The sequence below is a fragment of the Lactuca virosa genome, chromosome 3 (genome assembly GCF_052849685.1).
Source record: "Lactuca virosa cultivar CGN04683 chromosome 3, Lactuca_virosa_CGN04683_v6, whole genome shotgun sequence".
In the NCBI taxonomy this organism is placed as follows: Eukaryota; Viridiplantae; Streptophyta; class Magnoliopsida; order Asterales; family Asteraceae; genus Lactuca; species Lactuca virosa.
The window spans coordinates 152099788-152124747 of NC_136428.1; the positions used below are offsets into that span (position 1 = coordinate 152099788).

At 32.8% G+C, this 24960-nt stretch overlaps 2 protein-coding genes across 5 annotated transcripts; one reads left to right on the plus strand and one right to left on the minus strand.

Moving 5' to 3' along the window:
- Positions 1 to 3157: 3157 nt before the first annotated feature.
- Positions 3158 to 4000, plus strand: LOC145164181 (uncharacterized). The gene has a single exon (XM_079082907.1). The coding sequence runs from the start codon at positions 3158 to 3160 to the stop codon at positions 3998 to 4000; it is 843 nt and encodes a 280-aa protein (XP_078939033.1).
- A 5853-nt stretch (positions 4001 to 9853) lies between these two features.
- Positions 9854 to 14932, minus strand: AO (L-aspartate oxidase). Of its 4 annotated transcripts, none has more exons than XM_079085745.1 (8): positions 14802 to 14932; positions 14251 to 14373; positions 13776 to 14127; positions 13440 to 13682; positions 13220 to 13357; positions 13027 to 13088; positions 11727 to 12157; positions 9854 to 10590 (listed from the first exon to the last, which is right to left on the minus strand). In XM_079085745.1, exons 1-8 carry the CDS (start codon positions 14915 to 14917, stop codon positions 10010 to 10012), a joined length of 2046 nt encoding a protein of 681 aa, XP_078941871.1. In that variant the 5' UTR covers positions 14918 to 14932; the 3' UTR covers positions 9854 to 10009. The 4 variants fall into 4 exon arrangements, with proteins under 4 accessions (XP_078941871.1, XP_078941873.1, XP_078941872.1 ...); XM_079085747.1 differs by having other exon boundaries at positions 14251 to 14370; positions 14552 to 14888; XM_079085746.1 differs by having other exon boundaries at positions 14552 to 14888.
- Between the last annotated feature and the right edge of the window lie 10028 nt (positions 14933 to 24960).

Below are 24960 nucleotides of genomic sequence, written 5' to 3' on the forward strand. Positions count from 1 at the left end.
TAGTACAAAAATGACCTATAGACACACCAAAAAAGTGTAACCATATGCATATTGTGACATTTTATTTTTTCACTGAAAGTGTAACGGAAGGTGACATCATCGTATGGGTCTTATTATCACTTTTAAATGTAGTGTCTGTATGATATGAAAACATGTTGCTACATTGGATTTCATGTGTCAAAATAGCACCATGATACAGAAATATGTACAATTGTCTCATGTCACCAGATATCTATGTATTGTCTCTTATATAAAAAGTATCATAGTGTAAATCTATAAATGCGGCTAATAGTGAAATATGGCCAAAGTCTTCGAGTGTCACTAATAATTGTCACATTTGGTATAATTAAATGTGGTTAAAGTTTTGATTATCTATACAATGGACACACAAACTAATGTAAATGTATCCAAAAATAGTCTCTGAATTTTTTTAGTGACATTTTTAATAAAAAGTATGACAGACTGTTTTTCGGAAAGTGTCACCGTAGGATTAAACTTGGAAAAACTAGGGTTTTTATGTTGGCCGTCACCACGACGTGGCCAAGAACCTTGCCAGGTTGTGGCGTCTATTAAAATGGTGTGATCCATATAACATTTCCATGTCATGGTACTCCTTCTACCATGTTGTGCGCACCACCAAATTTGACATTTAAAAGGACTAATATGATCAAGTCTGAGAATAAATATTCTTGGAACGGATGTTAGAAACTGGTTTGGTTCGATTCCGAATAAAGTGGGTTTAGAATCGGAAAACCCGGAAACGTCAAATTGGGTAGGGTGGAATCTGGTAGAGTGGGTTTAGAACCGGAAAACCTGGGAAAACCAGAATTTTTTGGTAATTACTTAGTGGGTTGAGCTTTGAAAACTTTTAAATTCGATGTCCCTACTTCAGAGGATTGTAAGTCACTGAATATGAAACCAAAAATGAAAAGTTTATAGTCTAAAATCATGTACAAACTCTAACCAAATGCTGGAAAAACCTTATGTGAATCTGACATTAAACGAATGAGATATGCATGTTTTAAAATTATCACAAAATAGAAAGTACAAAAACAAATAACTGAAAAGCTGGCAGCCACTTTTTTCGGACCATTAAACCGTTGAAAAGCCTTTACAGCCTCACTGAAAAACTAATTTTACCAAGAACCACTTCGATCACCTCATTTAATAACCATCTACCCAACACCATCACCATCATCTTCACCTTTGCCACCTATATACAAAAAATTGGGCAACCACTATCACAAAGCAACACCACCCCCGGTTGAAAACCATCACCACCATCATGAAACATAAAAAGGAAAGACGGAAGAAGAAAAGAAAATGGTTTATAGCTTTGTGACTACGTTTTGTGTTGTCTGCAAAGGGGAAAACACACAAGCAATATTAGCGTACAAGGAAACTGATTTATTAGAACGAAAATTTAGGAGGGAATGAAAGGAATGAAAAATTAGAACTAAATTTCTAGAGGGAAGATTAAATGGTATGATTCCCATAAGATCTATTGATGTGGTTTCTATTTTTATAACCGTGTTTAATAGTTCGGGTTTGAACTGCACCAACAAATGTTTTTACCGTGGTTATAAGAAAACCGCACCAACAAATGCTTTAAATGGTACGGTTCTCTGGGTTATCAATCTGAAAGTGTTTTAATGGTGGGATTTTGGGCTACCGCTGCACCAAAAAAAATCATCACACAATTAAATACGTTTTGTACTAGTGTGCAGAGCAAGGATCGAAAGGCTAATATATACCATATAATGATTTAATATCAATCTCCAACTCCAATGATATGGAAAGATCTATATTTCACTATTTATAAGTAAGTATAAGATTACATAACAAAGCAAAAGAAAAGACATACAACAATAATTCCTATAAATTGAGATCTACACAATCTTAGAAGATTGGTATGATATTATCGCTAATAATAATTACTTTATTACAAAAGACAGCATATCTCTATATACAATACTAAATAATCGCATCTATTATAATAAATGAAGATTCATTTTGCCATATGTCAATCTCTAATGAGTTTTGATGCTTGTCATTTTATAATATTTTTAAAATAAATAATATCTACATGTCAATTTCTGATTTTTTCAATTTTTAGAATTAAAAAGTCACATAATACTTACTCTTATACATGTAAACTATTAAATGTAATAAATGTGATAGTAAATTGCAATTAATAACTTTCTTTATTTCTTATTTCGAAATTTTATTTTAAAAAATACTTATTGTTTACACGTTGTTATTTAATATTTTTAATCAACCCATGTAATACACGGCTCAATTAAACCGGTTGAACCGATTAAATTGAATAAAAACACATGAAATTGAAACCTTTTGCATAATATATTTTGGTAGTTTGTTCACATTTATTAAGATTTTTCTGAATAAAAGCACATGATAAATGTTATGAAGTTTTTTGATGTATTTATATTCATCTACTGACTTTATTTTTCTTTTTAATGCACGTGGATTGATAAAAAACACTTATGGTTATATGTTATTTTAATGTATTTAGATTTATTTACAACTTGTTTTCATATATATTTTAATATTCCAACTTATGGACATCAAATTCTTGATTTGTGTATGTATATATGTATAGGAGAACACGAAAAAATATGAAAATTATAGAAACCGGTTTACTCAGCGGTCGAACTGGTTGAACCGGAAACCGATCGTCATACCGGTTCAACTAAAAAACCGGTTTTTAAAACACCGCTAATATTTCATGTTTTACGTAAATTTAGGGGGCACCATAGATTTAAAAAAAATAAATAAATAAATAAACAAACGTGATTCTTTAATGTTTCAATGAGATACGTTCCTCAGCATCAACTATTCTATTTAATCTCATCCAATAATTAATCTCACAGAAAGATATTGAATTAAAAACAAACCTTGTAAAGCAAACATGAGACATACCAAAGAGAATAGTATATATTCCATGATCAGTAATAAACATAATGCCCAGTAATTAGTCAACTATTACATTGGAGTGCACATGTAGGCTTCACATGGCATATTGGCATTTGTTTTCTGTGATTGATTCAATCCCTCTTCACTTTGTATATATACCAGCTTTGAACCCGTTACTTCCACATCACAAAATTCAAGAGTCAATTGAGAGAAACATAAAACAATGGCTTCTACCTTTTCTTCAACAGAAAATAATATTCATCACTTCCGCTCGATGAGTTTGCCAGCCCTAGCACATCCAAGCACTATTCAGGCTGAAGAGGAGATATCTGAATTCAGAAAATGGGAGGCATCAACGTCATCTGTTCCTACTGCAGATACAATCTGTGGTGCACTAGTGAGGCTACAAGGTTTATATGAATGTGTCGACACTCTTCTTAGTTTGCCTTTGACCCAGCAAGCTCTTACTCATAGCCAATATACGAAATTGGTTAATGAGTTGTTGGATAAATCCATCAGTCTTATGGATATATGTGAATCTACAAGAGATTTGGTGTCACAAGTTAAAGAAAATGCTAGAGACGTTCAATCTGCTGTGAGAAGGAAAAAAGGAGATGTAAGCATCGCAACATCCTTCATGAAGAACCTGAAGAAAGACACCAAAAAGGCTATTTCATCTTTGAAGACAATTGATGAAAAGATTGGAGGCATGCCTCCAATAGATCTTGATCATCATGTTCTATCAGTTATCAAAGTAGTAAGGGATATTGGTGTCGTGAGGTCATCTGTTTATAGGTCACTTTTGTTGTTCTTGTCTGGATCTGTTGCAAAGTCAAAGTCGACAAGGTGGTCAATAGTTTCAAAAATGATTCACAAAGGAACGGCTGAGGAAAAAAGTCAGGTTCAAATTTTCAATGGGGATCTAGAGAGCCTTTTTGAAGAAATGGAGAATGGTTTGGAGTGTATGTTTAGGAGTTTGATCAAAACAAGAGCCTCTCTCCTAAACATTCTTCCCCCTAAACATTCTCTCAACTTGGGCAGCAGTGTGACCATGGATCAAGCTTAAGAGCACGTTCCCGAATTCAATGATGGGTCTACAAGGTTTGTGAGTCGCATATAAGAAATGTTTATGGGCAATTCCGGCAGCAAAATTAAGCATCATCGATATGGAATTAAACTTCTTGTTTTGAATACATGTCCATGTACTCCTTTTCTTGTACTACTTGTTTTTGTTATTGTAATAAATTCAATGTCCGTGGTTTTCAAAGTAATGTTATTTTGTAATGTACACAAGAGTGTATGTTTGAAGAAGCTTGAATATTGAATAATTCGATTCGTCAAAAGAATAGAACATTTTACTTATTGCCATGTCTTTTCATGTTACACTCAATGATTCTCAGGTTTCAACAAGTCTAAATGAATAATTATCACATACGACATATCAGTCATGAAATTTCTACTCAGTTAACCATTCTTACAACAGTTATTGTAACAATTTTTCAATATACTAGTTTGTATTTTTCAACATGGCAAAAAGGGGGAGGTACCAATGGTACCTTCAAGATACCATTCCTTCAACAAGTGGGTCAAGTGGGCACAAGCATTTGTTTCTCTTCAGCGGGTTGATAGAACCGTTTCCTCCCTTTCTAGCTTTGTCTTGGGGTGTGATAAAAAACCAAAACCAAATAGCCAAACCAAACCAAATGATGTTTGGTTTATTTAGTTCTCGTTATTCAGTTATTCGGTTAATTTCATTTGGTTAACTGAATTAGAATATCTTATTTGTTTTGGTTTCTTTAAATTTTTATTAGTTTGGTTAAAAAAAAAGAATAAGATATATATATATATATATATATATATATATATATATATATATATATAATTTTTATTTTTAAATTGTTAGATTAGTTGCTAAAAAATTCATAATTGATTATTTAATTATTAACCATTATAACTTTATGATTGCTATATTTTGTATTAAACACAACTAATTAGCCAAATGTTAATTAATCATTGGTCATTTCTTTCCTTTTCATGTACGACTAAAGTTATATTAACTCGCCTCTACAACTTGTATGACTACATCGATACATCAAGACAACACATTGTGAAAGACCAAAAATAATATGTTAAATATTAGTGTATTTTTTTCATTTGGTAAAAGTTTAACAAAGTTTTTTTTCTATTAGTTTAATATTTATTTTCACATGTGAAATTTTATTTGGTTTAACCAGTAAACCGAACCAAATAAACAGTAATCGAATTAACCAAAACCGATTAAACCGAATCTTATTTGCTTTGGGTAAGGTCAGTATTAAGATATAAAAAACCGAAAAAACCAAAGAGATTAAACCGAAAAAAAGCCGACCAAATAACACTCCTAGTTTTCTCTCTCTATTCTTCTATTTATTAGTTAGTTGTACATCATGCTTTAAAACTTGTACCAAATTATGTTTGTATGCTTTTAATTAGGTTATGAATTAGTTTTGTATCTAATGTTTTGTTACTTAATTTTGAATGATTTTAATTAGGATTAATGTAACTATAGTCCAACTAGTTTTAATGTTTTGTTTTAAATGGTCCCTTATGTCAACTAATTTTCATGTTCAGTTTTTACCTTTTTAAACAAGACATTCCCTTGCAATTAGGCCTGACAATCGTGTCGTGTTCGGGTTGACGTGTCACGGGTTGGCGGGTCAAAATATGTCAACCCAAACACGACCCATTTAAATATACAGGTCACGGGTTGGCGGGTTTGGAACATAAACTCATATATGACCCGCCAACCCATTTATTTATACGGGTTCACTGGTTGGCGGGTTCGTGAGTCAGATTTGGGTTCGTGGGTCAGATTCCATAAATAAAATTGACAATTAAATATGAATAAATTCTTGATGGTTGATGCAAACATATCCGAATTTTAGACATTTAAGTCTTAAACATCCAAATGAATATTTAAAACATTCATAGACACATGTTCAAACTAAACATTAATACAAACATAGATAATTCAAGTGCTAAAGTAATTTATTATATAATACTTATTAAATATTAATACTTGATACATAAATTTATTTAAAAATAAAATAATTTTTTTTATTAAATATATAAACGAGTTGGCGGGTCAACCCGTTTATTTTTTTGAGAAACCCTTATATGACCCATTTAATAAACGGGTTGGCGTGTTGGCGGGTTAGTGATGGGTTTTGAGCACTACAACATTCCTATGGTGTACATGCAAACCCTAAAGTTTTGGATCTAGTTTGTCTAATGAACATGCAATAATCATCCAAAGCCATAAACCCTAGATCTAACATGTGATAATCAATATTAACATAAAAATAGGGTTTAGATCATACCTTGATTGTTATGTAGTAATAACAATCTATTCCTTCTAGTAATTGGCTTCTAAAAGCTTAGAGTCACAAATGTCACTCCTCTAATGGCTCACAAACACCAAGAGTAAGAGGATGAAGAAGGAGAGGAAGAGAGGCACTCAAAAACGTCTAGAAACCCTAAGGAATCAGTTGGCCACGTTTTTGGTGCCCTAGGGGTGCTTAAAAAGTGAGGCTATTAGGGTTATCTAACAAGGAAACCCTAATTTGATTGCTTAGGCCCTAAGCAACCCATGGACTCCTTCTTTAGAGGCCTTGGACGATTCTACTGGGTTTCCCCATAGAATTCGTCCACCCCTCTAATAAGAAGTCCATTAGCCCAATATTCAACTATTACACAATTGATAGTTCTAGTCCCCTAAGTTTAATTAATCTCTTTTAGCCACAAAATTAATTTTTAATTAATTATTGACTAATATTAATTAAACAATATGATTTCTCCTTTAATATATTATTCTCATAATATATTAATAAATCATAATTAATCTCTTTCTCCATAAATCATCCTATCAAGTTGCTTTGGTGAAGACAACCCAAAAGGACTATGCACCATCGGGTCAAGTACATACCAAAATAGTTATGGACTTAGACACTAATTCAACAGTTAGCGGGTTGGCGGGTTGAAAAACTCAACCCAAACCCATTTATTTCGTGTCGTGTTGCGGATCGTGCCGCAGGTTGTGTCGAGAATTGCCAGCCCTAATTGCAATTACAGGTTTACTTTATGATGTGGTTTTTAAACTAAAAAAATTTAACTAAAATCCATCTCATGTAACATCTTGAAGAATTCGTGTCTCTAATAATAGAACCCTAAAAACCACAGACTCCACACCTCCGCCATTCCCTTTTCTAATTCAGTTATAATACTTCTCAGAAGTATGAGTTTATTTGTGCGACTTTGATGATCTCTTTCTGAAATACCTTCACCTTTAATCGATTGATCAAGGACTTTTGGAAGAAGGACCTTCTTAGTTGTTTCTCGTACAATCTCGATGACAAACATCTTTCAGTTTTCATACTCTTGATTCATAGTATCAGGTGCATTGCAAGATTGTTTTTCTTTGTCTACTTGTTGCTCTAATTCATACACCGATTCAACTACTAGATCAGAATCAGACATCAATGCAAGATTGTTTTTCTTTGTTCTTTGCTTTAACATCAGCAAACCTACCTGATTTTTGTTCTTCTTGTCTTGTTGACAATCAAGTTACCTTATCATCCATCTAAAGGTTTAAACTTCCATCTTTTTATTGCCATCAACACCGAACATGATATTAGCCAGATCTGCATCATCAAGACCAGAGCTTGATTGAATGTGCTCTGATCTTGTTTTACCGTAGAACTCAATAGAAAATCATCATCCTCTTTGATAGCTTTTTCGTTCTTCTTGATTTATCAGGTAGTTATCATTCAGGCGACGCAAAATTGTTGATTTTGTGAAAGGTAAACTTGGAAAAGAAGTGAGTATCCATTCCAAATCCACCCCCTGATTTCTTCTCCGCGAAAGAGTCGTGAAACAAGTCATCGATATTAATAATGAAATACCCCTGAATGTGATTATACCCACAGATTTAGAGGAATTACTATTGTAAGAATTAAGGCCCAATGATGGAGTATCTGAACAAACGGACACATGATAGTTCTTGAACGGCCTAAATTTGGAAATTAAAAAAAAATCATTCAAAAATCAATTCTTCTAGAACAAGATATGGGGTTTGAAGACGACGGATCGTGATGCAGAACACAAATCTGATCTATGTTCGTTGCGTCAAATCTACAACCGATTTTCAAGTTTAGATTTGTTTTCCAGATCTAGAATTGCGTTGTGCTTTAAATCGTCTTTCAAATCCCATATAGGTAGACGATGATGGTGGACTGGTAATGGGAGATCGATGCCTGGATGGTGGTGTTGTTGGCGGTGGAGTTTGAAGTTGACCGACTTGTGTTGAAGAATATCTAAACCACAAAACTATATAATAAAAATTAATAAATTATATAACAAATTTTAGATAGCCACGTCATTTTTATAGCTAGGTCATCTTTTTTTACCTATGAAATCGGACAACAAATGGTTTAATACCCTTTTTAGCATGTCAATAAGGAATTTATATCCTTAGATAGCTCAAAAGAAACATTAGTACCATTTAAAACAAAAATATAAGTTCATTGGGTTATAGTAACATTTTGCTATTAAGGAGGGTTTTTTCGGAATTTTTTCGGAATTATGCATGGACCATTCTTTGTAATTTTGTATTTGTAATTTTGTAGAAATACTGTGACCAATTCTAAAAATTCCCTATAAGACAGGAACCACTTATGGAATTTCATAAAACATAAGGATTATTTTTGTAATTTTGCTTAGACCGGACCATTTATGTTGATGTCTATAAGCACATGAACCATTTATAAACGAGGGACTATTTTGTTAATTTTATAAAACATCGGGTATAGTTCTATAAATTTGCTTACGCATGAACATTTTTTTATATATTTGTAGATATGCAGGGACCAATTCTAAAAATTCCCTATAAGATAGGGATCATTGAATTTCGTAAATATTACTAGTATTAAAAGAAAAGGTGTACAAAGTACAAACTAAGAATAAAACATTTTACCAAACGAAAAAATGCCGCAAAACATTGTTCTAGAATTATCTACTAACCAATACCATACATGCGAAAGGTACCAAATAAATCTACAACTTAAAAGGCCTTTAAATATTCTGTCAACCAATCTCACAATTGCACTCCTATAAAATCAATTTCCCAATTAGCCTTTAAAAGTTAAATAAAATGATTTTTTTGATTAAAATAGGGTATCAATTTAGTATAGTTTGAAAAATATTTACCAAACTAATATTTTTCTTATATATTTCAGTTTTTCTTATTACTTTCTAATTTTTTCTTTTATTTTAAATATATATTTTTTATTTACCAAACTAGAGCCATACGTGTATTTTTTTTCCTTGTCTTCGTTTCCACCCAAAATCAAAATCGAAACATCGTCTTTGTTTTCACATAAATTGAAAATCTGAAAATCTAAAAACCTTAAATCAAACATCGAATTCACTGTCTTCATCCCTCCACCCAATATAAAAAAACCCCTAAATCAAAGTAGAAGATAAACCTTAAAACCCCAAACTAAAAAAAAAAAAAAAAACATAAATGCTTCTTGAGATATAGTAAGAAATGCACAATTGTTTTTGGATATACCATTCGACGGCTTTAATGAAGTGAAGATATAGACACACAAATGCACAATTGATGGGGGTTAGCAAATATTTTTCAAAATAAATATTTTTTTCAATAATCCTATTTTAATCAAAAACTCAAAATAAAAGTCCTTTATGGCACCCTTACACTCTACTCATACTTTCATAAAACCACCACATGACCAAAGAAGTGAAAGAACCAAAGTTTCGGCCAATCTCTACAAGCCCAAACTCTTAACAAGGGCCGAAATTCAACTAACGCTTTTAAGCGTGATAGATTGCTTGATCCAAACTTGAAATAAACATACAGACGAAAAAACACAAAAATAATCATTCAACGCAATCTTGTTACAATATTACATGTAACATAAGTTTACACAACGTAAAAAAAACAAAAACGATTAATCTCTCTTTATTTTGAATTTCCTGTGGTTTATTACATAATAAATGGTTCTCAGCTACTTGTGTGCTAACAAATCTGTTGCTTATGAAGTTGCCTTGAACTCCAAGTTGTATTCATTGAACAAGGAAATATTATGGTAGGCAACCTTGATTCTTCATCAACATGTGGGAAATCAATGGTGTAGTGGAGCCCACGGCTTTCATGTCTAGTCAACGCACTACTCACCACAAGTTTAGCACAACAAAACAAGTTCCTCATTTCACAAGCCTCTAACCCAACCATGGTTGGCTCCCACCCTTGTTGAAACAAGTAAGCTTCCCATTCAAGTTCAAGTTCCCCAATCCTCCGCTCCGCAGTCTTTAGCCATGTGGTGGACCTCACGATCCCAACGTACGCCCACATGATGGATTGTAATTCGTTTCTTACTTGTTTTGTTCTTTTGAGGATCTTGCTGAGAATGATGGACCCTAGTTGCATGGGAACAACGGGTGGGTCCCACCATTGTGAAACGGTTTGATGATCTATGTATGATTCTTTCATGTGTTGTATTGATGGGTTCACGGCTCTTTGTGCAAATACGAGTGCTTCTAGTAATGAGTTGCTAGCAAGACGATTTGCTCCATGTAATCCTGTGCATGCAACCTCACCTATGTAATCATGTTGACAAAGATTTTAGACCTTTTTTTTACCGTTTGAAATACATATAGTATATATTATGAACTACATGAAATATGGTCATGTGCAATTTATTTAACGATATAGCTTTATTTGATTAAAGTTTATCTTTATAAATTACGGTTAATATCATAAAAGACCTTATATTTTGTGTTTTTTCGGGATTAAACCTCAACTTTGTTTTTTTTTTTTTTTTTTTTTTTTTTTTTTTTCTTCTGAAATAGACCTTGTATGTTTTCATTTTTTTTTGGAAAAAACCCTTAACTTTGTCCTTTTATTTTCCTGAAAAAACCCTTCAATCTTCTAACTGTTTCTGTAAAAACCCTCAAACTTTTTTATTTTTTTCTGGGTTAATCTCAAAAAATATTCTTATATTTTGTGTTTTTTCCGGATTAAACCTTAAATTTATTTTATGCCTGAAAAAGACCTTGTATTTTTTCATTTTTTCCGAAAAAACCTTCAACTTTGTATGTTTTTCTGAAAAAAAAAAACTTGAATATTCTAAATGCTTCCAAATAAACCCTCAACCTTTTTAGTTTTTCTCGAAAAAACCCTCACATTTTACAACTTTTTTGACAAAAAATGACTAAAAGGGCCAAATCACAAAAAATGAAAAAATACAAGGTTTTTTTCAGGCAAAAAATAGATTCAAGGTTTAATCCGGAAAAAACACAAAATATAAGGTCTTTTTTTTAAATTAACCCTTTTTTCTAAAAAAACCCTCCCCATTGCAACTTTTGTCCGAAAAAAAATGACTAAAAGAGTCAGATAAAAAAAAAAGAAAAAAAGCAATGTCTTTTTCAGGAAAAAATAAAATCGAGGTTTAATCCGTAACAAAACACAAAATATAAGCTATTTTATAGGATTAACCCTATAAATTAACATTTTTTTTTCTTTATGTGTCGATTTAATTTCAATTAGTTCTCTAATTATAAATCGTAACCATGTTAAATGACTCATTCCATTCCAACGAACCAAACACGTCAATGGAATGCAACGATCAATTCCATTACCTTGCTCATTCCATTACACTGTTCATTCCATTCCATCATATATTGATCAATAAAACTAATCTTATAAATATTTATTGCAAATTAAAAACCCTTACCTGCCACATAAAGGCCAAGAACATTGGTTTCTCCTTGAAGACCAGCTTTAACCCCACCACACATGTAATGAGCAGCAGGAACAACTGGAATAGGGTGGCGAGTTATATCAAGCCCATATTTGAGGCACTCAGCAGCTATGTTAGGAAAATGGGAAAGAATTTGGTCTCTAGATCTATGACTGATGTCTAGAAGGACATATTTGTCATTACGCTTTTTAAGCTGATCGTCTATGCTTCTAGCTACAACATCTCTTGGTGCAAGCTCGGCTCTTTCATCGTACATTGGCATGAATCTTTCCATGTCAAGATTATATAAAATTCCCCCATCGCCCCTCACGGCTTCCGTGATCAAGAAAGAGTTGTCCCGTGATTTGGTTGATGGGATCGGGAGGCCTTCATCTGCTAGTGCAGTTGGATGAAACTGCACAAATCTAAAAAAAAAAAAAAAGGTTTAAGTTTTTAGTAGAATCTTATTTTCAAGTCCCCATTTGTTTATACTGCGTTTGACATGCATTGGACTGGGACTAGGATCCCAACGAAAAATTGGAATTTAAAATTCCGACTTTTTGTCCGATCCAAAATTGCAACATTTTGCCATACCCAAAAATTGCAATTTTTTTGTGCCACTCAAAATTTACAATTTTTGACCCACCAAAACAACTACAATTTGTCTTATCCAAAAATGGTAAGTTTTTGTCCCACCCAAAAACTGCAAATTTTTGTCACACTCAAAAGTGGCAATTTTTTCTCCGAGCCAAAAACTGCAAATTTTTGTCCCACACAAAATTTGCAATTTTTTCCTGCCCAAAACCTAACACTCAAAAATAGCAATATTTTGTGCCACTAAAAAATAGTAATTTTTTATCTCACCCAAACAGTGCAAAAAAATAAAATAAAAACTCCTACAAAAGTGCAATTTTTTGTCCCATCCAAAATCTGCAAATTTTGTCCCACACAAAAAAAAAATTACAATTTTTTGTGCTACCAAAAAACTGCAAATTTTTGTTACACTCAAAAATAGCAATATTTTGTGGCGTGTGTAAAATTGTAATTTTTTGTCCTACTAAAAAACTGAAATTTTTTGTTACACTCAAAAATAGCAATATTTTGTGCCATGTAAAATTGCAACTTTTTATGCCGCCCAAAAACCGCAAAAATACTTTTATTAAAAAAAAGCAATTTTTGTCCCACCAAAAACAGTAATTATTTTATCCCACTAAAAAATTGCAATTTTTGATCCTATCTGTCATGTCCCATCATGTTTAAAAATACACAACCTAAAAAATACGAGATTTCTTACTCCATGTTTGAAATAACAGCTTGAGCTCGATGCGCCATTGCTATTCCATCACCAGTAGCTACCTGTAAAATTTACCAAAAGATTAATCATGTAACATGACAATTGACATGTCGCTCATTTATTTACATGAATCTTTGACATTTAAAGAATTAATGATTATTTGAAATAACTCTATTAAATGAGATAAACATACGGGTGGATTTGTAGTAGATGGATAAATATGCCCTGCACCTCCAGAAGCAAGCAAAGTCACCTTTGAAATAAACCGAACCACTTTTTGTGTTTCTGTATTTATAGTATCAACACCATGGCAAATCATGTCTAATCCATCCTACAAAACCATGTAATAAACATAATCATATGAGGTCATTTATAAATATAGGCCATGTATTAGAATTTGTTATGAAGCAAACCTGAGAAGTCAATAAGTCAATTGCAAAATGATGTTTGAAAACCGAAATATTTGGATCCTTTTCAATTGCTTTTAGAAGTGCCCTTTCGATTTCTCTTCCTGTCATATCAGCTGCATGAACTATTCTATGATGTGAATGACCACCTTCTCTTGCTAAATGCAAATTTCCATCTTCTCCATGATCAAAAGATGCCCCCATTGCTATCAACTCCCTAATTCTCTCAGGTCCTTCTGTACACACCACCTGCACATTTTTTTATAACTTTTATAAAAATGATTGATGAATAAGTATAGTTTCTTCATTAAGTTAGAAAAAGATAGGGATATGGGCACTTACTCTGACAGTTTCTTCATCGCATAAATAAGCTCCTGCTACAATTGTATCTTGCATGTGACTTTCTACAGAGTCTGAAGGACATAACACAGCACTAACACCACCTTGTGCATAATTTGTATTGCTTTCATGAGGTTCTGCTTTTGTTATTACAGCAACACTTCCATGTTTTGCAACTTCAAGAGCATATCGAAGACCAGCTACCCCACTACCAATAACAGCAAAATCAAAATACGTTGTGGATTCGTTCTTCATGCATGATGTTACAACTGTTTGAAAGGGTCTTTGGGTTTCAGGAATTGGATGATGATGATGATATTTCTTGATTTTTAAGTTGTTAGACACCCCATCTGACCTACAAACATATAATAGAAACACGTAATTCAAATGTATGTAGCAGAATCATTGTAGTTTGTGACAGATAGTAGATAAATTTCAACGAATTTAACTTGAAATTTGTTGATAAGTTAAAATGTACCATGGAAACTTGTTAGAGCATCTCTGCGACACCACTGGAGAGAAAGAAGTCTGTCGCCAGCAGCGTGTCTCCCGGAATTGTAGATTGGCACTTCCCGAAGCTATACTGGTTGCCATTTTTCTGCTACGATTATAACAACCATCAAACAGGAATCAGGATGATTTCTATCAACAATGCACGCAGACTTTTCATGAAGAGTGAGACATCAAATCGGATTTATAACAATTCCAAACACAGATCAACAAGAAAAATGATCAAGGGTCGAAAGATCGAAAGATCTTAGAGAGCAAAGACAACATACATGATAGCAGAGGTAACAACAAGAGTTTGACTACTTTGATGATAACAATTGTGCAGTTAATGGAGTAGGAATATGAAATTTTGCAACTTGAAGAAGATTTATGCAGCAGCCTCTTTCTATTTGGTTTCAACAAAAATGAAACAACGAGGCGCCTTCCGTTATTTGGGGATTAGGGTTTTTGGAAATTTCGAGGCAATTGCACAGCAAGAAATCGTATGGAAGATTGGGAATGGAAATGATGAAAACTTACTACAAGGAATCGAGAATTTGAAGCCCACAGAATGAAGCTGGTGTAGTGGGAAGCAGAGGATGGGTAATATTGGAAAACAAAATTAAATAAAAGAATAAAAATTGACTTTTCGTCATCACATATATTCACAAGCAAAGTTGTGTTTTGTATCCACAAGATATACAATTGGCACGTAGCCCGAAGTAGTTTTGACGCAACAACTTTGTGACCATAAATGGATACACAAAGAACTTGCACTCGGGTAACACCTTTTTGTTGGATCCAAAAATGAACCCACAACTCAATATTTTGTATACCACAAAGGCACAAACATTCAACACTCAAAACTAAACTTTAATAATTTATTTATTTTCAAGTTAATTACTAAAACGGATGAGCAAAATATCCATAGAAACCAAATTAGAGTCGAAACGGACTGGAAACCTAATATGTAATTCGGTTTGGTTCTTGATTCCTTCATATCTATAAATTTGGTTCTCAGGTTTTTGGTTCGGTCCGATTATGGACCCTAACAACTAGGAGTGGGCAAAATACTCGTTGAAACCGAACCAAAAGGAGAACCAAATATGTAATTCGATTTGGTTCTCGGTTCCTTCATATTCATAAATTTGGTTCTTGATTTCTTTGTTCTGTTATAGAACCAAGATCACCTCTAATCGTCCACGTGGTTGATTACGCTAATTTTTGGTACGTATTTAATTGTATTAAATGTGTTGAATTGATTTGTGCTTGCCAAATAATGAGATTACTCTGATGAATTGTTGAACATTATGTGAAGGTAATCATATATGACTAAAAGTTGGCAAAAAATGCAAGCAAAATGGGTTATTTAAGTCGAACATGGTTCAGTCGTTCTTTATGGTGTCAAAGACATCCCCAAGGAAGCCCTAGTCAAATCACTCAACATTTTGCCAAATCTAAAGTTGAAAAAAAAGGCGAATATGGTCAGCATCCTTGATGATATCAATGATCCACTAAAGGACGCATGGACATTATTGCCCTATCTCGTGCAAGGTTGTAAAAATCGCTCGACGACAGCTCGACGGTCGACTGATGTTAAGGGATTAATCGGTCTTGGCGGGGATTAATCGTGGACCATAGATTATTAATAAAATATTAAAATTAATCAAATATTAATATATTTTAAGAAAAAAAAGTACTTCAAAATTAGAAAATTAGAAAATTTGTAATTTGAAAACTTGAAAATACGAAAATATGAACATTTTGGTATAATATTTGAAATTTGAAAATTTGAAAATATTGGAGTAAAAAAAGAAGTTGATTTTTTTGAGTTTTTTTAAAAATTTTTGACCTTTTTTTTGACTTTTTTTATTTTTGTTGACTTTTGTTGACCGATTAATCCCGCCAAGCCTGATTAATCCTAAATTTCCGATTAATACCCTAATCCTCGACGGTTGGAGAACGCCAAGCGATTAATCCACGATTAATCGCCGATTAATCCCGATTTCTTCAACCATGATCTCGTGTTGTAATGATACTCACAAGAAAACGTTGAAAACCTTGAAAGACACCACTTAAGCGTCAAGGACGTCCCCAAGGATGTCTGCACCTTTTAGGCCATTTTCCTGTGTAAATGAAGGATGACATATATCCTTTAAAACGTCCTCAAGGACGCCTAGGCGTCCTTTACGACATCTAGTTAGTCCCCAAGGACATATGACATTCCATATTGCCTGGTTTTAATTCATTTGAGGTGCAGTATACATAAAGACCTAATGCAACCATTTTTAGGGTTCCCACTTCCAAAGTTCTATGTTTCTACCTTCATTTTTTTAATCTTCCAAACCCTTGGAAACACTTTACAACACCTTTCCATTCCATCTCGAAACCGAATTGAATGTGATATTTAATCGATGTTTGTTTAAGGAATGAACATCATTGATGACCTTTTTGTTATGAACTCTATATTTGGGCCAAAACGGTTAAAAAGGAATTTTGATTTTTAAAACGTTTTTACACAAGAAATTCGACTCTTTAAATTGTGTATTTTGGATTTGATTTTACAATAAATGAATTTTGGAAGCAAAAGAGAAATGGGACTAGAGGCTATCTTTCTTCTAGAAAGGCTGTGGTTTTGGTGAATAGTTCCCCGACAAAAGAATCCATTATTGTAAGAAGTGTTTGAAAAGTTGATCTACTTTTACCCTTCATTTTCTTTATTTAAGTGGAACGTCTTAATGTTTCGGTGAAGGCAACGTGTGATAATTTTATTTATTAGGGGATTAAAGGAACGTCTTAATGTTTCGTATTTATGCATAAAATATTTCTTGTTGATAATAAGCCCATTAAAAAAAACCAATCAAAGGAACTTGGCTAGCTCAATATTAGCAAAGCGGTGTGCGGACTTGTTGAAAATTGGAATTTCACTCAACGGTTTATTTAAAAGGAATGTGGGGGGGGAGGGGGGTGGAAATATCATTTTTCTAGAAGGATGTATAGTTATTAGATCTAGATCTAAAAATAAGTTTTTCCAGTTACACATAATGGAGGTTTAAAAGGAGTGTTTAATTTTACAAAAGGTTGTTGTTGTTATGTAATTTCCAAGGTGGTGGAAAAGAGATATTAGAGATTATATGGAATCGAGGGATATGGTTGAGTTAATTTCGATGGTTAGAAGTTATAGGATCTCCAATGAATCAGATGGATGGAAATGGTTAGGTGATCAATCTCGTGCGTTCTTTAAGTGTTCCTTAATGAAAATTATTTTGGCATACATTACAATAGTGATTGAGAGGGTGTTTGAGAATACTTTTTAAATGACTTTTGCCATTTAACTTTTCTAAAAAGTTAAAAAGATGTTTGGAAGATGCAAAAGTTTTTTTCAAAATAACTTTTTCTAAAGAAGAAAAGAGTGAGTTTTCAAAAGTCAAGAAAGTGTGACTTTTTGTAACTTTTGAACTTTTAAAGCTAAATCACACTCAAAAGTCAAAAAATACTACCCAAACACTTTTTAAAAACAACTTTTGGCTTTTGCTTCATCAATGGAGTTTGATCTTTAAATTGATAGAGAATCAGATAATCAGAGAGAATGAACAATACCGTTTGATTTTTGAATCGACGTTCAGACTTGTGACTTCAGACTCACTGATGGACTGATGAGAATCGATCTTTTGAACAATCAAGAATCAAGAATCGATTTTTTGATTTTTTTAACAATCCAAATGATCACACTTAAGAGCTCAGAGATCCACCGGGAAAAAGAAGAATGGAGAAGACAAGAAGAAGAACCGTCGGTCGGCTTGGCAAAAGAGTTTCTCAGTTTCAATCGTGCGTGGGATGGGAGAATCCGAAATCAGCAACAAAATTTAATTAATGGACTTTTGGGCTAAGGGGCCCCTTAAAAATGGGGGCCCTAAGCCCTTGCTTACTTTGTATACATGTAAAGCCGGCCCTGTTCAAATGGATTAATTGGTTACCTCTAAAGGCCACTTTCATGGAGATTTTTGGGAAATAAAATTTCATTGTCTCGAAATCTGGCTACTATCACTACAAGAAAAGGGGTATCAGAGACTATTAGTCTTTGATGATCCATAATCAGTGATGAGAATCAATGACTGATTTAGCTAGTCCCTAACTATTCTTCGAGACCTAGGCTTAGATAGTCGATTTTTTATGTGTAGTTATGAGACCCGTATACTATACGGATTGGGTAAAACAAAAAGTTAAATATGAAGATTTAAACAAAAATTTATTTAAATTTGAAATTTTAGATTTGAAATTTAAAATTTAAAATTAAAAATTTGAATTTAAAAGGAAACATATTAAATACAATATATGAGTAGTAATATTGTAATTTATTAACTATTTTCAATTAAGGCAATTATTATGTGAGGTGTAAATGTCATGTGTTAATTAAGAAAAGATAAAAATTGACAAATTGACAAATGGAAAAACATTTACTCAAAAATATTAGAAAATACCATGCATCCAAATGAAGGAGATAAAGACATGTGGCAAAAAGATTTTGATTTATTAGAGATGATTTGGGAGTGAAAATTAGTCCATGATACAATAAAGTATCAAAGTTAGAAAATCAGTCTTTGATAATATCTCATTTAGTCTCTAATTTTTTTCTTCAAATCCTCAATTTGATTTCATATCAGTCCCTAATGTTATCTTTTAAGTACTGATATTATCTTTTAGGTACTGAATATCATCCATTTATATGTTATCTTTTATGTACTGATATTATCTTTTACGTACCGAATATCATCCATTTATAATATATCATTCAGTCTTAAATATGCTTCATTAAAATATCTATTTTTTTGTTGTATCACTCCCTGATACTATATTTCAAGAACTAAATATTAATCTTTGATCATACCATGTCTAGTCCAATATCTATCATTCAATGCCCCACTTATATCATATTTGTCCTTGATACTATCATTTTGGGACTAAATGTTAGTCTTCGATACTATCTATTTTAGTCTTTAATATTATTTTTCAGTGACTTAATACCAATCTTGGATCCAATGTTATTCGGTCTCTAACCTAGTTTTTTAATGACTGCTAGCCTCGGATACAATGCCATTCATTCTCTAACTTGGTTTTTCAGGAATAGTATATTAGGCTCAGATACAATGTCATTCAGTCCCTAAAAGAACATCATCCGGTCTTAGATACAATGTCATTCCATGACTGAGTATTAGTCTCAAATACATCGTCATTCGGTCTCAATTGTGTTTCTTTTAGGACTGCTTAAAGTGTACATATAACATCATTCGGTCTTTTAACTTTTGTTTAGTAGGACTAATATTCGGTCCTTGATACAAACTTTTAGTATTAATAATCAGTTGCAAATGCTACAATTTAAGACTAAATTTTAGTCTAAAACTAGCATTTATAGTGACTAAAATATACAATGGATTTTTCATTAATAAACAAAATGTACTAATCCAGTCTTATATACAATGTCATTCCATGACTGAGTATTAGTCTCAAATATATCAACATTTGGTCTCGATTATGTTTCTTTTAGGATTACATAAAATGTACTCATATAACATCATTCGGTCTTTTAGCTTTTGTTTAGTAGGACTAATATTCGGTCCTTAATACAAACTTTTAGTATTAATAATCAGTTGCAAATGCTACAATTTAAGACTAAATTTTAGTCTTAAACTAACATTTATAGTGACTAAAATATACAATAGATTTTTCATTAATAAACAAAATGTACTGATAATAAAAAAAATATCATAATAGAGAGATCATATCCAAACCTAAAACAATAAACAAAAATTCTAAGGAACATGTAAGTAGATAAACCATATGTGAAAAAGGTTCTAAATTTTCACGAAAGGTCATGACTATTACTCTTGATTTGATATATTTTTCATGTCACCATATGCAAGACTCCATCTTTATCAGATAGGCATAATATGTTTCAAGAATCTAGGAACTTCTAGATAAAAAGTTGAAGCATCTTTTCATATTTCTCCTCACTTTATTTGACTTTCTTTTTGTTTCCTCGAAGCTCCTCCTCCGGTGCAACAACTTGACTTTTCATATCCACTTCATTTTTTAGGCTAATTGAGACGTTTTCAATGTTTATAAGATATGTACATATTCTTTCATCATAGCAGAACCTTCCATCTATATAGTAATATTGTATGTTTGTCATAAATAATTTTACCGACTTTTTTTCTCTATGTCATATTTCATTTCTGGAGTAATGCTTGTTTCCGCCAAAACTAATTTGGCATATTTTCCTCTTTCATCTGGAGAATATTTTCCTAAAACAACATAAAAAAAATTATAATAACTTATATATAACACCAATATAAATACTTATTATGTTGTGGACATAGGGTGTCACTACAATGACTATACCTTATGTGTAAATAGGATATCGGTATATAGTCAATACCAAGTAATGAGATTATGAAATAAATGTGTTAATAAGTTACGGAAAATAGGTGTGGACTCTCAAATCTCAATGCTTGCATTGGTTTGTATTCATGCATTACATACAATGTATAAAGCCATCCAATCCCTATCCCTATTCTAATAAAAGAATAGTTTTAATCTCCTTTTGCATGTGTCACTCTAATACAACTCCACATTAATATTATGTCTTGTGTCAAGAAGATATATTAAGTAAATCACTATCATAATTAATGAGGTAAATGTTTTGAATAATAAATTTTAAATTTTTTATAGAAACATTTATTTTTTTAATTATATGTTAAATTTAAAGTTATAACTAACGTTCAAATTTTGGTATATCTTTTAATTAATAATTTTTTTTTAATTATTACATATTCTTTCATCATAGCAGATCCACTTCATTTTTTAGGCTAATTGAGATGTTTTCAATGTTTATAAGATATGTACATATTCTTTCATCATAGCAGATCCACTTGAAACCTCCCATCTATATAGTAATATTGTATGTTTGTCATAAAGAATTTTACCGACTTTTTTTCTCTATGTCATATTTCATTTCTGGAGTAATATTTGATTAATAATTATGAATTTTTGCTATGAAAATTGAATTAATTTTATAACCATGGTTTCCACGGGTTATAAACTAGTATGTAGTAAAGTAAAGATTTTATCAAATGGTTTAAACGACCTATTTTTTCAAAAGTATATGCATCTCACAAAATAAGTTTGTCTTTTATCTTATTGTTTTAGTGACATGTATTCTAGGTTCAGGCGAAAAAATTTAGAGGATATAATTTCTTAGTTGCAAACTCTTGAGAATGACATGCAGACATAATTTTGTGAAATAGCATGGAGGGAAGCACAATTAGTCATAATTTTTAAAATATGAATTTTGTAGATATGTAATGTTTCACTATTTCCCTATTTTGTATAAATACTTATAATACATAAATATGGACCTAATTCCATTGGGCATGGCACTAATTAAAATAATGTCATTATATATATATATATATATATATATATATATATATATATATATATATATATATATATAGAGAGAGAGAGAGAGAGAGAGAGAGAAAGAGAGAGAGATATAAAGAGAGGATGTTACAAGTTCGTATCATATATATATATATATATATATATATATATATATATATATATATATATATATATATAAGAGAATTAGGTAATTACTTGGCATATATAGACCTAAACTATGAAAAAACATGAAGAACTGATTTCTTATAGACTATTATTAACAACAACTATATCATATATATTTTTATGAAAATATATGAATAAATTAAAAGAAACTACCATGCTACTACTTGTTACGTATTATGAATGCCCTAGTCTAGATCAAATGTAACACCCGTTCCAGGTATGAGTCAAATTTTAAATATTAATTTTATTTTGAGGTGGAAACGGCATGGTGGAGCTCCATCATAGCATAGCAGTACCATTTTGGATCGCGGGTTTTAATGACCCACCACGGTGTGGCCATAGCCGCCACGATGTGGCAGATGGTTTTAATGAGAAACCCTAATTCATGGGCTTTGGGCCTTATTTTAAGAACATTAAGGCTAGGGTTTTGTGATCATTCAACATCCATAACCCTCTCAAGCTCAAAAACCCTAACCCTAGCCTCCATTTCAATTGTGAGCTCATTTTGGTGTTTTTTGTGATCTTTAAAGGAGAATAGAGCCTTTGGTGTGGTGTTTTACCATGCATGCATCATCTACATCAGTTTGCACAACTTATGGACCTTGGTGAGTGTCCATGACTTAACCTTTTTCCTTGCTAAGTTGTTAGATCTTAGATTTTGTCCCATTTTCTTCATGTCTTGATGGGTTTGAGTAGTGAGATCTCATAATGTTTGCAACTTTATGAATGTCTAGGAGATTTGTAGTTGGTGCTTTGGATCTAGATGAGAAATGAGTTTTGGCTGTCATGCATGGATTTTTGGCCATTAACCCTTATTTTGACGAAAGAGGCGTTCAAGACATGCATTGGACTTGAATGTCCAAAAAGAAAGAATTTTTATGATTATTATTGTATATGTCGACATGTTATTGTTTGATGGGTTGAGGCTGTACTGCTATGTTCTAAAGGCCAAGATACCTAGGCGGTCCAATTGACTTTGTAGACCCAGGGGAGCGGTCCAGCTTATGTTGTAGTCAAGGAAGCGGTCCAACTTATATTGTAGGCTCGGGAGTGGTCCAACTTGTAGCTGAAGGCTCAGTGGCGGTCCAGCCTAGTGTTGTATGTATTGTATTATGTTGTTATATGGGGTACTTTAGGGAAACTCACTGAGATTTGGCTTATAGTTTGATGTTTTGGTTTCAAGTACTTTAGAGGATAGGGAAAAGGCGAAGGCTTGATTGTGCACATTATCCTGGATTTTTATATGACTTATGATTTTGGGATACTTTGATTCATGTTTATGGTTTGAGAAATTATATTTTTATGTAACTTATGGATTTTGTAATGGTTTGAAAAAATGAAAAAAAAATATCTTGATTGTGGGAGGTTACAAGTTGGTATCAAAGCCCTGGTTTGAGAGAATTTGATGAACACTTGTGTGATTCTAGACTCAAACTAAGGATCTACAAAATGTATTTTCACAGTTTAACTATAAAAGAACTGACAAGGAGGATGCAATGTATACAATCAGTCGGAGCCAAGAAAGTGATTTCCCAAGAAACCCACATTTGTTTGTGTATTGCTAGAATTGCATTTTTTTTCCTGATGTTTCTTTAGTTTAATTTTAGTATGTCGATCACTAGAGGCTCATGATCATGAGTAGGTGGCCCGGTGAGGCCAGGATTGACGGGACATTTGGGAGATGATCACAAGTGATCATGGCTGTTCGGGAGGCGATTCCGAAGGTGTCTGGGTCTAACAAGACTGCCATGATTGAGTTGTTCAATGAACTATATGCCGTTGTGACAGAGGTTGCTGCTGCTGCAGCTACCGCAACTGTTGTTGTTGTGGGGGTTCACAAGATAGGGTCATTTCAGTAATGAGACTCATGCGGAGAAAGCCGGAGTTACATGGGATCAGTTTTCAGAGATGTTTCGTACTGAGTATATGTTACTAGTGAAGAGGGAAAGATTAGCTCAGGAGTATCTGACGCTGAAGAAGACAACAAAATCTATGATAGAGATCACTAAGATGTTCACAAAGAGAGCCCTTTTCAGCCCCGAGTATGCTGCATCGGAGTAGGTCCAGATGTCCCGTTACTTGAGCATGCTCAAGACGGAGATCAGGGAGTTTGTGTCTACCTAACGGTACAGTTCTCCCTCCGTGCTGCAGTATTTTGCTTAGAGGAGAGAGATTGAGATTGAGACCCAGACAAGGGATAGGAGGCGGGCTCCAGGTCAAACACAGCCAGCAGCGAAGTGGTTCAAACATGCTGATTAATGATCTGGAGGTCTGAGGGGCTGCACTTATGGCAAGTGCGGGAAGGCAAATGCGGACACATATCGATCAGCTATTGGGTGCCACAAATGTTGAAAGGAGGGGCATTTTGCGAGGGATTGTCGTCAACAGGCTCTACTTTCGAATGCCAAGATTTAGGGATGAGCTCTAGAATCGAACTGGTTCGGAACTGGAACTGGTTTTCCTATATTATAAGAACCGGGAACTGGACTGTTAGTTCCGATCCTAGTTTTTCTGTTATTTATCAAACTAGAATTGGATAAAATGTTGTAGATGATATGTTATCTTCTGGAGCTTGTAAATGATTCAATATTTAACCAAATTATGACTTTTTACATTCTGAATTGAAGTACAAACACTAAACTACATGATGAAAAAATAATCAAGTAATTTCGACTTCATATGAGTGAGTTATGCGCATTTTAAAAGCGGGACAAATTCCAAAAAATAAAAAACGAAATGTTGAAACAGAAAATATGCAACATTGATATGCTGTCTTCCGGGGTCTATAGCTGATTCAATATCTAACCAAAATATGTGTTTGTATAGTCTAAAATGAAGTACATATACCAAATTACATGCCGGGAAAAAAATGAAGTAATTTCAATGTCATATGAATGCCCACCAAACCTGGCTCGAAAATGAATTGATTGAAATCACTCGCCTACGGAGCACAAAAAACCGAATCATACCTTTCCTCTCTTGATCTAACAACGTTAAAATCACCAAAAAGAATGTATTCTCTCGTAATATTTTGAATTTTGGGCCATAAGAAATTCCATAGCTCTCTTTTTTT

Coding starts and splice junctions, on each gene's coding strand:
- LOC145164181 (XM_079082907.1), top strand. CDS start 3,158: ATGGCTTCTACCTTTTCTTCAACAGAAAATAATATTCATCACTTCCGC.
- AO (XM_079085745.1), bottom strand. CDS start 14,917: ATGACGAAAAGTCAATTTTTATTCTTTTATTTAATTTTGTTTTCCAAT. Junction 13,089..13,219: donor CATCTACTACAAATCCACCC/GTATGTTTATCT, acceptor TAAATTTTACAG/GTAGCTACTGGTGATGGAAT. Junction 12,158..13,026: donor GCTGTTATTTCAAACATGGA/GTAAGAAATCTC, acceptor TTTTTTTTTTAG/ATTTGTGCAGTTTCATCCAA.